We start from the raw sequence: 14,214 nt of genomic DNA, 5'->3' as shown, positions 1-14,214 counted from the left end.
TTCACTGCTGCTTAATGGGAAACTTGGTAGGAACAAGGCCCTGATTTTTCAAAACAATGTCAGAAATTATCCCAGACAGCAATGCAAGCACAGCATTAAAAATTCGTTGCTTTCTTGTGAAAAAAAAAGGAACAAAAAAATTACTGACAAACAAAAACCAGCAAAACCAAACCAGAAACACAGTATCAGAGCTCTGTTTGGAGGAAGACCCTCTCACCTGGCAATTCCCAAGAAGAAATTGTGACATTCCTGCCAACAAAGTTCAGTACAAAGTGTACTGGGAGTGTGACTGAAAATATCTGTGGTTCCCTCACAAACCCCTCTGATCCACACAAGGAGGAAAAGGCAACACTGAGCCCAGCACCTTTTTCTTGGGGTGGGGGGGCATGGTGGAGGACAGAGGGAAACAATTACAGGCTGGTAATTACTTCTTCTTTAAATGGCTTCCCTCTAATCTCCGATGGATTTACCTCTAATCTCAAAGTAATTACGTGTAACCTCAGTGGATTCTCACTCTGGGGGCGACGCCACGGCTCCGGGGGAGCCTGCAGAGGAGAAGTTTCTCTATTGTCTGCCAGAGCAATGGAAAACTCACACGTGCACAGCCCTGCCAGGAACAATAGACCCTTTTCCAGCAGCCAGGAAGGGGCCAGGACACACACAACAGCCTCATCCTTGCTTGAGGACCAGCACAATCTAAGGCACACTCAGGTGGCGTCTCCATGGGGAGAGCAGAATCCATGCTTTCCTTCTGAGAGCGATGCCAACACACAAATTTGGGTGTTTCAGGGCTACTTCACAGCAGAATTAGTCACATTTAGAGGCAGTAAAATTGGGCAGAAAGACATGAACTCCATCACACAAAGGAGCAGTGAAAAACCTGCTCCAGAACACCAGGGCTGAGGGACAAGGTTTCTGATGGGAAGCAGCAATGCCTGGAAGCTACTTGTCATCTGATTTACCACACAACGTGTAAGAGACATGGACATCACATCAGAAACCAGAGCAAAGCATCATTATGGCAGGACCTGAGACCATAAAATCTTGTGTCAAGGCAGGGAAAAAGTGCTAATATTCCATAGACAGGGGCAAGCACAGCATCAGTGTGGCCAGACATGGATGTGGCACTTGGGGACGTGGTTTAGTGCTGGGCTGGATGACCTTAGAGTGCTTTCCAACCTTAATGATTCTAGGGTTCCATGCTCCTCAGACACCACCCAGCTAAAACAGAAGTTTCCTGCCAGTTCCAGGCGCAGGTCTGTAAACCCCAGAATTTATAGAAAATGCATCACAAAACCTTGATTTTCACTCTACTTAATGCAAAAGTGCCCTGGAGTCCAAGATGCCACCAATAGGTTTAGAAACAACTGGCCCTAAAAACATTACAAGTGGCAACCCTTTGATTTGCATGTGGGATGATGATAAAATACAAGATCAACTATTATATAAAACCATACATATGTGTATATATTTATATATAAATATATATTTGTATTTATTTTTATATATTTATATATGTAGGTAGCTATTTCTATATATCTAACTAATATCCATATATGTCACACCTTTATCTATCTATCTATCTATCTATCTATCTATCTATCTATCTATCTATCTATCTATCTATCTATCTATCTATCCATCCATCTATCTATCCATCCATCCATCCATCCATCCATCCATCCATCCATCCATCCATCTCTATTTATATACATGTATCATATACATTTTACCTAGGTGAGGGTCACACCATGATTTCTGGGGTGGGTTAGTCCTGAATGGGATCCCTGTGCTCCTTCCACCCCCAAATCCATACTAGGCGTTGTGCCACACACTCTGAGGGACAGACAGCATCCTTGGGACAGGGATAGATGCCTCAACATGGAAAAGTTGTACGGAACAGTTTTTAATGGCTATGCCATGTCCAAAAAACTGCTCAGAATTACTCCTGAATAAACCACAAGCCCTGCACACTGACAAAGACCTCTCCTCACTCTTTACTACCCCTAGGAAACTTTTTCTTGTGAAACACTTGTTTTTTTAACCCTGGGATCAACAACAAGCCCATAAAAGAAAATAAAACAGAAAATAAAGCAGGAAATAAAGGCTTTAAACAGTTCCAGCAGCTCCTTGGGATGCCGGGAAGCCCCAGTGGAGTCAGAGGAACTGGAGCACACTCAGACTTCAGGTGGTGATTCCTTGAGAGGGATGGGAATGAGGAGAGAAGAGGAAGCTCCCTGAGCACAGAGGTGCCACCAGAGGCCTGGCTGACCCTGCTGCCAGGGCTGGGGCTCCCAGGGCAGGCAGTACTCACATGCAGGCTGGGGTGGTAGGTCAGCACGCCGTTGTCACACAGTGTCACGTACTTCTTCTTCCACTCCTTGTTCAGGGACTTGCCACTCCGCTTCAGCAGCATCCCCTGGTGGGGCAGAGAGAGGGAAAAGGTGAAATGACAGCACAAATCACACACAACTGCCTAAGATACAGATAGAGAGAAGAGTAATTGCCTTTCCAGAGGAGCATTTTCAGACAGGCTTTCTCCTGCACGTGACACTCTTTTTTTCCTGCCTCTCCCACAATGCACAAGCACATTTTAGTGTGACCCACATGGATTCCTAGCTGATGAAGACACCATGCTCTGCATTTCCTTACCCTCTAAAATAAATGATGAGCCCAGGTTAAGGGAGGATTCTGCTGTGTGGCCTCTCCCTCCAGCATCTCCTGGGGATCCCTTGCCCACAGAAGAGCACACATCTGTGTTCTCATTCCCTCTGCACAAAGGTGACACCACCATGGAAACCCTTCATTCCAGCAGAAGAAACCCCAATCCCAGGAAAGAGTAACAAAACAAAACCAGAGTAAATACAAAGTGTTTCAAGTAAATCCTGGATAATTTAATGTTGGAGGTGTGACTGGAGAAGAAAGGAGGTGGGCAAAGTGATCACCTTTCCACAATATTCAATCAAGGATGAATGACAGCAATCACAGAATCCCAGAATGGTTTTAGGTTGGTAGGGACACTAAAATCCAGTTCCAACCCCCAGCATGGGCAGGGACACCTTCCACTGGACCAGGTGGCTCCAAGCCCTGTCCAACCTGTCCTACGGCACACTTCCAGGGATGGGGCAGCCACAACTTCTCCTCAACAGCAAAGATTAAAAGTCATCATTGGGTTCCTCCAGCAGACAAACAGACAGGAACTGCTACTGTACATTGACCTGTTCTCAGCTGCAAAAGCACAACTGACTTTGAAAAGTAAAATACTACGTGCTGTAGAACACTCCAGGTAGTAAATGAAAAATGCACTTCCTTAGGAGATTTTAATTTCCAAACCCAAGCCAGAAGGCAGTTCCTAATGGATCCAGACAGTGTTGTGGTTGTGCAAAGCCCCACTGGAATGTCCAGTGGAGATCCCATGCTCAGTCACCACCACAGGGACACAGAGACTGGTGTCACAGATCAAGCTCTGAGCAAAGCAGACACATATCCATTTCAATAAATCCCAACCAGGAATCCACCCAACACAAACTTCAGCTCCCTAATCCCTATAAAACAAGTTTTTCTTTCTCATTGTACAAGGCAATTAAAACAAAGGGAAAACAGAACACAGAAAGATGCCCTACCAAGCACGGTGCTGCCAACTCCCATGGAGTTGTTAACAGTGGTTTAAGCCTTGAAAACGAGTTCCACCGTTTGTTTTCCCATTAAACTTGCAGCTTTATTAAATGATCCCTCTGCAGACCCTATCCCAAAGCCAGGAGGGGACACAGGTCAGCTCCACTCAAGCAGAAGCCCTGCTCCTGACCACACAGCTGGAGCAGAACTTCAGAGGAGAACACACCCCATGGTAGGACCATGAAGAAAAGCTCTGCTGGACACTGCAGAGCACAGTGATCCAAACTCCCAACTTTCTGCCTGCCTGTGGGTTACATGTCTGTATCTTTTTTTTTTTTTTTTGTTCTGCTCCTTGCTAGAACTCAAACTTTTTCAAGGAGAATGGGGTTTCTGAAACGCCTCCTCACAAAAGCTCCTGCTCATCCCAATTACTGCCTGCCGGTGCTTGGAGACGTTGTTTTCTTCTATTAAAAAATGAAAGCTTATTTCTGCCTTTGACTCTCCTGTTTGTCTATAGGAGGTGATCTGTCTCTTCACCTTTCCCATCTTTCATACCTCACCTGCAGCACAGCACTGGTGTTTAGGGGGACCCAATTCTAGTTAGTGCTGTGCCGTGGGGATCAAAAATTACTGCTTCTCTTCACTGGTTTGTTCTTCAGACCTTCTAATGGGGAAAAAGCAGTAAGGATCACAATGGAGAACTTTTTTTTCCCTTTGCCTTCTTTTTTCAAGTTTTGAAGGCAGTAAAATGTACATATTTCATAACCTTTTAACTGCCCCTTTGCTACAGAGAAAACATGTCATTACTTATATAATTTTCAATTTGTGTCAATTATAATCTCAATAAAAAGTAAAAAAATCTATGACCATCATGATTTTTACTACTTAAAGTTTTGCTGCTATCTAAGTATGAAGCATGACATTCTAGTTTTGGATCTAAATGAAGAAAATTATTCAAAATGAGGTTTTACCATGTTTTTAAAGCAGAACTCTGTGCTTTGATGTAAAAAAAACCCAAACAAAAACCAACCCGCCCAGCTCAGAACTGAACAGGGATGATGGACCTATTTGTGCTTAGCTAACAAACCAGACTTCCCAATGCATTTTCTTCAGGCATTCCTTTGGCAAACAGAATCATTTTCACATTATGTGATAATTAGAAGTATCTTGAAGTACCTGAAGAGCAAACTGCTGTGAATACAAGGAGCTAACTTAAAGTGCTATAAAGCAAAGCAGCCCATATAAACCACAGTTTTTATCCCCAAGGCCACCACTTTGTGGTAATTTTATAGAATGGTCTGGAGAAATAGTCTTAGAATCAGAGTTTAGATCAGTTATAAATGCACTTTAATGTTAGCTACACTTTAGAAAAATTGGCCCACATGACAGGAAATGTTATTTAAAAGAAAAAAAAAAGCTCCCTCCTTGCTTCAGTCACATTGTGGCTACATTTGAGTCACATCAGATCCTGTGCTGGGGTTCCTGCTGACCCCTGGTACCTCCAAGGCAATTCAGAGGCAGCTTGGGCACATCCCCAGTCACTGCCAAACAGGTCCCTACATACACACAGCACCCTGGAAAAATCCTATTGAGTCCCCAAGCTAGGCAGTAAGAGCCTAAGTAAATCATCTACTCCAAATACCAAATTTTTTGGTCTAAATAATCCCTGCCTCAAATAATTATTAATTGGATGATGCCATTTTCCTTAATTTCTATGAAATTTTTAATTTCTCACAGCCCTCCATGGACAGTTGGGTGCAGCTCCAGAGCCTCCAGACCCAACACTAAGAATTTAACACCTCTGATTTCCACACAAACCGAGAAGAACTTCACACCTCCAATAGCTTTTTAATTTTTTTTTTTACCACCTTCCCTCCAAAACTGCAACTCTGTGTTGAAGAGAGGAATGGTGAGTCCTCCAGCTTGTGGTTTGAAGGAGCTGGAGGAAAAAGGCTCCAAGTGGAGTGCATGGAGCTCAGTCCCTGGGTTTTGCTGGAGGATCCAGGGAGCGAATGGAGCCGGCTCTCCATTAGTAATGTGTGTGCTACATCTACTCCCAGGAGGTCATTGCAAGCCAAAAGCAATGTTAAGTGTACAAGCTTTAAATAACTTACAAAGTTAATGTAATGAATGCAAGTGTGATCTGAAATCCATCACTCAGTGGCTTGCTGTAGCCTCAAGCTGTGATAAAACACCACTCATAAATTTATATTAAAACTCTGTTCGATAGCAATTATTTACCAACAAAGATTTATTGATTGCATTTGCTGTTAGGGACTGGGGCCCTAACTGAGTCAATCAGCTTAGGCTGCTGAGCTCCAGGGCACCTGGGGAAGTTACAGACTGCCAGCAGGCTCTGCAATCCCAACATTACCGTGGGAGCAGGAGCAGCTAATGAAAAGCCGCCAGCCCCGGATTGATTGGAGCCAAGGTGGAAAGAAAACAACATACCCAGCACTGGTGAAGAGACCAGGGCTTGTAGAACACCCAGCTCACCTGAATACACAGCAACCAGCAAAATCTGGCTGCTCTGGGTGCCCCCTGTGAGCTCCAAACCTTGCCTGCTTAAATAATGACTCGGTGGTGAAACAATAATCAATTTGTTCTACAGAAATATTTTAGGTTTTAAATAGCAAATTATCAGCATTTCAAAAAGTGACCCCTTGAAGTTGCTTAATGGTGCATTGAAGATGCTGGCAGGTGAGAAGCCTTAAAAATGGTCTTTGAAGTCAGCAGAGCCAAGATTGGACCTTCTGGAAAAGGAAATATGGTACCTACAAGGCAGGGGTTGGAACTAGATGAGCTTCAGGATCCCATCCAACCCAAACCATTCCATGATTCCACTTTGGTTTCTCTTTCCTTTCAGAAATTTACCCCACTGCCATGGCTGAGGTGCAAACTCCTGCCAGCCTTTTGTTTCGTCCCCTCCCTAATTTTTAGCTGACCCATATTGTTTCCCTGATGCTGTTCTGACAGAATGAAACAGGTAATCTCACACTTCATCACTAACAACATAAATTCCTAATTTCCCACTCAGGTGTGTAGCTCCCACAGCAAATGATTAGCAGCTAGCACTGCTAGGAATTTTCTACAGCTCCTGTGCATCCTGCTCAGAAAAGAAAAACTCTCAGCCATGAAAAACTTCCTCCTTCAAATAACTCTGAAGGCAGCCACTTGGTCAGGATCACAAACTAATTGTTACATACAAATTCTGGTCAATAAAACACCCACTCCTGTGAATCTATGAACACGGAGAACAAATGCTGGTGAAACCCCCAGGATTCAGTGACCAGCCAGCTCTGCACAGTCTGTCCAACAGCACTGGGGCCACCTGATAATAAACAAGGGATTCATTTTTCAGTGATATTTTTTGCCTCCTGAAGATTTAGTTGTAACAGGTTTCTGGTGGTAAAGTCCATTCTTCAGCAGCTCAAACTGGTTCACCTGCATGCCAAAGGAAGCTTTTGGTAATGACTGAATCATTGATCCACAGAGAGTCAGAGAATTCCAGAATGGTTTGGACTGGAAGAGACCTTAAATTTAATTTCATTCTATCCCCTATCATGGACAACCTTCCACTAGACCAGGTTGTTCTCTCTTTAAACCTAAAATCCTCTAGGGAATAAACTGTTGAAGGTTCCCAATGTATGGGGAATCCTTCCATAAAAATATAACTTTTTTTCTCAGTTTCCCAAACTTAAATCTTTTTCTCCCCAAGAATTTAAAGGAATGCTGCTTGGTCTTTTGGTCAATGAGACATGAAGCTGGTTTATGTTTTTATACTTGGAAACCCGTAGCAACTTCTCTCTCCCTTCTGATACTTAAAGGGGGCTTATAAAAAAGAGGGAGAGGGACTTTGGATAAGGGCCTGGAGAGACAGGACAAAAGGAATGGATTCACACTGCCAGAGGGAAATTGGGATAAATGGGATATTGGGAAGGAATTGTTCCCTGTGAGGGTGGGCAGGCCCTGGCACAGGGTGCCCAGAGCAGCTGTGGCTGCTCCTGAATCCCTGGCAGTGCCCAAGGCCAGGCTGGACAGGGCTGGGAGCAACCTGGGACAGTGGAAGGTGTCCCTGCCCATGGCAGGGGTGGGATGGGGTGAGCTTTGAAGTCCTTTCCACCCCAAACTATTTTGGGATTCTACGACCTGTTACAGTAGCAGAGCACAACTGAGGACCAACTAAACCACAAAAAAAAGGTTACAATAGCCTGGAGTGGCTCTGAAGAGTTCTGAAAACAGGAGAGCTCAAACATTCTCCAGCTTCAGTATCTAACAATAACATTGCAAAAAAAACCTCCAAAACCTTGTATGTTCTTAGTACAGTTGTGCACAAGGAAAACCCCTCCCACCTCCCTTAAAAACTGGCACAGCAGCCTCAGCAGAGTTTTGCTACAAAGATGCTCCCACACTGCAGAAACTATTCAAATTTATGTTCTGCGCCTTTAGGAGAAAATGAAATCAGAACATTGCACCCAATTCTCTTCTAACATTCCCTAAACACCAGGCAGTGACTGCACAGCAGGTAATTACTCCATGAATGGTTACCTAATGCTGGGGCTCATCAGCCACGATTTCCATTTGAAGACAAAGAACAGAGAGGATCTATCACCTGACTTGGGGAGCAGAAGATAATGGCTTTGCTTAAACTTGAAGGACAATCAACCTGCAACTCATTATTTCCCAAGCTCTCTGCACACAAGCTACGAAAGAAAATTAGAAAGATGTACTGAAAAAAACCCCAATGCTGATTAAGCAACTCTTACAGTTCATCACAGCACCAAGGAAGACTGCCATCAAAGGACAGCCCCCAAATTCCTGCAAGGAACAGCAGCTAAGGACAAACTCAATGGGAAGAACAAACTTAGCTGCATCTCACTGCTACTGCATCTTTATTTTTAATCCCAGAATGGTTGGAAGGGAGCTGAAGGACCATCTCATCCCATTCCCTGTCATGGGCAGGGATACTCTCCATGATCCCAGGCTGCTCCAAGCTCCATCCAACCTGGCTGCTCCCATATTTCAGCCTCTGGATCTTGCCAACACAGGTGATGCACAAGTTCCTCCAACTCCTCTTGAGTTCTCCCTCAGTTGGCAGCGTTGGGACAGGGGCACTCTTTCCTTAGCCCTGCTTTATGACTATTTCTAAAATGGGACTAAAGTCAAGAGCACATTGCAAACTCTACAGCTACAGCCACCACACGTCCTTCCTGTGGAGCTGAACATCCAAGTGTGTTACAAAATGCAATCAGGTATTTAAGGGACTGGCACATCCATTGCATTTGCTGGGAATGTCCTGATGAAGGCAGGAATGATGCATCTCACTCCATGTTCTCAGAAGGCTAATTTACTATTTTATAATACTATATTATATTAAAGAATACTATGCTAAACTATACTGAAGAATACAGAAAGGACACTTACTGAAGGCTAAAAAGGTAATAATTGAAAACTCCTGACTCTTTCCAGAGTCCCCACACAGCTTGGGCCTGATTGGCCAAAGAGCCAAAACAACTCCCAGCAGAATCCAATGGAACAATCACCTGTGGGTAAACAATCCCCAAACACATTCCACATGAGCACAACACAGGAGACGCAAATGAGAGAAGAATTGTTTTCATTTTCTCTGAGGCTTCTCAGCTTCCCAGGAGAACAATCCTGGGTGAAGGGATTTTATCAGAGAATGTGAATACTACACACATCTTTCACTCTAACCCCAGTTTACCTCTCTGAACAGGACACAGCACATGAGAAAATCACATTATTTTCCTGCTTTGCAGTAGTTTCTGCCTCTGTTACCTTCCAAGACTTATTCTGCTTACTCTGGACTGCTAAAAAAATAGGAAAAAAAAAGAATCCCAGCTCTTAATAATCTCCAGTAGTTGTTTTATTAACCCCTTGGCACTGGCAGCTGTGCTTTCCCTGACACCAGTGAAATGCACTTCGATGCAAATCATCACCTTGGGCAAAGGAAAAGCAGCATTGGGAAGAGAGCAAACACAACTGTGGGAAAGGCTCCGAGAGTGGGAATGTCCAGGAATGGCTGAAGGGCAGGCATGGAAAGGGAGCCCCAAAACACTGACTTCTCTCAAGAAACAAACAGCCTTGGGTGGGTGGTGGAAAATGAGGACTCCTCACGCAGGCATGACCACTCGTAGGCAGAGGATCTGCTTTTCCTCACAGGAGCACTCCCCAAAATTCTCTTTATCATGTTTTATATAAAGTAGGGATTTGGCTGGGGGAGCGGAAAAGGGAGAAAAGCCATGAAAAGCTTAAAACCCAATTTTAACTTTCTCTCCTGACACTATAGTGTTTCCATAGAAACATCAGGAAGACCACTTAAGAGCAGCTTTTTTTTTTTTTTGTAGCCATGTTTGGCACCATACCCCTCCCCTGGCCAACCTATTATTTCACAAATGGATGCTTTCTGCAGCCCAGTTCTGTGCAGGCTCCGATGGAAAAGGGGGGGGGCAAAAAGAAAAAGAACCCAGGATCTTTAACCAGTTCCCTTGTGGTCCCCTCCCTTTTTTGTTGGTAATATTTCTGTCGTTCTGCCAGGGCTGTATGGTACAAAGGGTTACACTTTAATTGAGCTGTCAGCATCTCCAACAATCCTATAAAACTCCGATTATGCACGGCGGGGTTAGTGACACACTTGTTATTGTGGATGCCCTATTTGCTAAACCCGGGCCCCCCCCCCCACAGGTCACCTCACCCAGGCGACCTTCCTGTCATTAGCCTCGTCTATTCCTACCTCACCGCTGTGAAAATCACACAAGGAAAGGCTTCAAAGCCCTTGCCAGGACTGAATTCGACCAGGAGCTAATCACCCACAAATCCAGCTCAAATGGCAATAATTGGCTAAACTGCTCACCTCTCCAGAGCTCAGCAGTAATTTGGGATAATAAAGAAAAGAATTATTCAGCTAACTGCCCTGAAATGTATGCTTTGTGACCGACACACTTCACATTTTAATAATGATGGACACAAAATCCAATTTAATACAGCATCGGCTGAATAACAAACCCAAGAATGCTGGCAGGGAAAAAAAAAAAGAAAAGTGTGCGCGTTCCTTTTTTTCCTTAAACTGTGTTCCATGTTATTGTACAGAAAGGATTCACACTTCATGTCAGGAAATTTTGGGACCAAAAAGGCCTTCGACAACCAACCTCAGAAACTGCTCCATAATGGGATTTTGAAATTTATTTTTAATTTTTTTAATCAAAAAGAGTGTCCTCCTTGAAAAATAAATTTTGCTGAACCGTTATACCTCTGGTCCTCAAACTTTTGTAGGGGTAGGAGAATAAATATCCTTTAAAAAAAATCTGCAGTAGAAGGCCACCTTCTCCATAATTCTAATTAACAATATTTCCTGATTGCTCCATTTTTCTACTTTTGCTCCATTTTTCTACTTTTGCTCCCTTTTTCTACTTTTACACCTCATCTTGTGGTCAAGGACCATCAGCATCAATGACCCCACTACAGAAGGGTCTGCCAGGACACACTGAACTGGTTCAACACTGCAGAGATCACAGAATCCCAGAATGGTTTGGGTTGGAAGGGACCTTGAACCTCATCTTGTGCCTGCCATGGGCAGTGACACCTTGCACCAGACCAGGGTGGGTGAGCAGGGCCCATCAGGATGCTCCAGCACTCTTCCATCCATACACCCTGTTCCCTTTCCTCCAGTTTCTCCCAAGACCAAGAGAAAAAAAGGAAAATAGATTAAATAGGGATTCCTGGTGGTGTTCCTGAGATGTTCAGCTCACCCAGAGGAATGAAGGTGGTGACGGTCCTTCAGAGATGCACTCAATGTATGCTGGGCACCGTCCTCTCATCATGATAGCAAGAAACAAATCAGGAACCCAGTGAGGAAAAATGCTTTCCCTACTGGATCCTGTTTCCTGGAGTTCATAAAATCATGTTTCACATTTTCAGAAAAAGCTGCAAAAAAATGTAAATTCCATCTTCGACGTGAGGGAAATACCTTAAGAAATGCAGAACGTGCCAAGACACACAGGACAACTGCATGAAGAGAGCTACAACCACATCTCTCTGCTGCTTGCTGAGCGTGTGAGCAGCCATGGAGCTAAAGAGCTTAGAAAAATGATGATTTACCTACGGGTGCAGCAGAGACACAGCTTTTTAAACAACCCTTTTCACAACATACACAACTGTCCGCTTTCTTCTTGTGAATCAGTCTGTACTTTATCATCTGAAAACAAAATCATTTTGGCTTCAGCTGGGAATACATAAAAATGTGCAGCTAATTCACTCAAAAACCTTCTGGTCTTGGCCAAGGACCATGATTTGAGTCACACTGGGAGAAGACCTTTGACAGGGTGTAGAATTTGGCTCAAAAACCACCCCCACACCACCTCAGCTGGTTGGGGTATCTTTGCTGGGTCAGGATTTGGGCTGAACGATCCTCATGGATCCCTTCCAGCTCAGAATATTCTGTGATTTGGTGATTCTTCTACACCAAGGCATCTCCTCATCTCCAACACCTCCCTGAACCCAGGGAAAACCTATCCAAGGCCATTTCCTAGGATTTAAGGGTACAACTAAAAGCAACTTTCAAGTACAGGTTTTTCACACCATGTCCTTAAATTGTTACAGCAAAAAGGCAAAGTGACTGCTATGAGAAGCAGAACTCACCCATTTTTACCACAGTAATTGTTATAGAAATTACAGTTAATAAAACACAAGACATTGCCAGTGCCAGTCAACTGCAAGAACTTTTCTGAGAAATTATTAATCAATGCTCTTGACAAGGTTATTATTAGGATTCCTGAAGTAATAACCTGAGACACCCCAAAATTTGTTTTTTCTTATTTAATGTTCTTCTTCTGAGAAGAAAAGGTTTTGTCCTGGCCTGCCTTGCTTTATATACAGCACTCACTCCTCCTCTCCCCCACTTCCCCAGCTTAGCATTAATCAGGGCAATTTCAAAATAAAGGATTCTGCATATTGTGTCAGCAAGTTAAAAATTGTAATATTGTTTTAATGTTAAAATCACTCCAGATACAATACTTCCTGTGTAGTGTATTTCATGGCTCATTTGCTTCAACAGATATTAAGCTTCAGTCAACAATTAACTACTGACACCTTTATTTATTTATTTTTTTAAACCAAGAAGATTTAGAAGAAGAGCTAAAAGCACAGCTTGGATTTATTAGATGGATGCTAATTTGATGTCACCAGTTTATTTCATTTCTATCAAGTACCCATTCTTGTGAATGATTGGGTCACTCGACCCACATTTCAGATGAACTGAAACCCAGATTTGAGCACATCTTCCAGCCCAAAAATTGCTGCAAAAGTGCACCAGTTTAAAAGACCATTTGAACTGCTAATTGTGTATCACTTAGCACACGAGATCATTCCCAAACACAGCCAATGTGTAAATGGGGTTTTGGATTCAGCACTTGTGGTTTTCTGCAAGGACCACACGGGCACTGCCTTCAGGCTGGCTCTACCTGCAGTTTCATGGTGCTACCCCTGGGACAGAAGCCCATTCCTGAATCAAAAGGCATTTCCATGGTGACAACAGCAAAATCAAGCTGTCATCAGAAGACTTCACCTCTCTCTGTCCAATCCCCATCAGAAGGATGCAGAATCCCAGAATGCTTTGGCTTGGAAGGGTCCTTAAACACCATCTATTTCCAACTCCTCCAAGAGATGTGAACCTAAGCCATATTTTGCACTTCATGAGGCATTTCCATCTCTCAGAAGCCTTGGGAAACGTTTTTGGATCACTGGCTTGTACCCAAACGATGTCAGGAACACAATGTGACACCAGCCAGGGAGGTCTGGCCCCAAGTCCAGAGCAGAACAATTAACAAGATGATGTAAACATCTTGTAAACATCTTTGTAAAGAACTAAACCCTCTTGGAAATCTCTACTCCTAGAGAAAACTGAGCTATAGTTCAGTGGCAAAGTGTGATGCACCACAAAGAGTGCCAGACCACATTCCACTGTGAGCATTCATGGAAGGACACCTGGGAGATGTTTCTGGAAGAAATTTTTCCCTGATTTCCCCACATTTCTCCCTGCAAAGCCTTGCATTCCTTCATGTGTGATCTGTGAGGCTGAACACAGGTTGCCCTGGGAATTTAATGCACTGGTTACTCAGCTTTTTAATGTTTTAGAATACTCAGCAGTGACAGTAGATATGGCAAAGGCTGTTATTATGTGCTGTTTATTAAGCCTTATTCATCTATTTATTAGGACTTATTATGTGCTATCTGTTTATTAAGATTTAGTCCTCTGTTTATTAAGACTTACTAAAAGGAGTCATAGAATCCCAGAATGGGATTAAAGCTCACCCTGTCCCACCCTCTGCCATGGGCAGGGACACCTTCCATTATCCCAGGTTGCTCCAAGCCCTGTTCTGGAACACTTCCAGGGATCCAGGGGCAGCTACAGCTTCTCTGGGCACCCTGTGCCAGGGTTTAAACACCCTCACAAGGAACAATTCCTTCCCAATATCCCCCCCAACCCTGCCCTCCTTCAGCTTAAAGAGTCAATCCATAAGTTGTTAAAGCAGAAACTCAAAAGATGTTTCCACAAAGATATTTGTTCCTTCCCAAAATCAT

The 14,214-nt window shown here is 43.6% G+C and overlaps 1 protein-coding gene across 9 annotated transcripts in view; it reads right to left on the bottom strand.

The window, feature by feature from the left end:
• AGAP1 (ArfGAP with GTPase domain, ankyrin repeat and PH domain 1) overlaps positions 1 to 14,214 on the bottom strand; it is a 324,567-nt gene that overhangs the window by 129,808 nt on the left and 180,545 nt on the right. For all 9 annotated transcript variants that reach the window (XM_030952238.1, XM_030952236.1, XM_030952232.1 and 6 more), the window contains one exon: positions 2,315 to 2,419. In XM_030952238.1, coding sequence (XP_030808098.1) covers positions 2,315 to 2,419 — 105 coding nt within the window. The remainder of the gene's footprint in view (positions 1 to 2,314; positions 2,420 to 14,214) is intronic.

This window comes from Camarhynchus parvulus, chromosome 7, assembly GCF_901933205.1.
Source record: "Camarhynchus parvulus chromosome 7, STF_HiC, whole genome shotgun sequence".
Classification (NCBI taxonomy): Eukaryota; Metazoa; Chordata; class Aves; order Passeriformes; family Thraupidae; genus Camarhynchus; species Camarhynchus parvulus.
The sequence above is the reverse complement of the archived record's forward strand: the minus strand, read 5'-3'. Positions and strand labels throughout refer to the sequence as shown.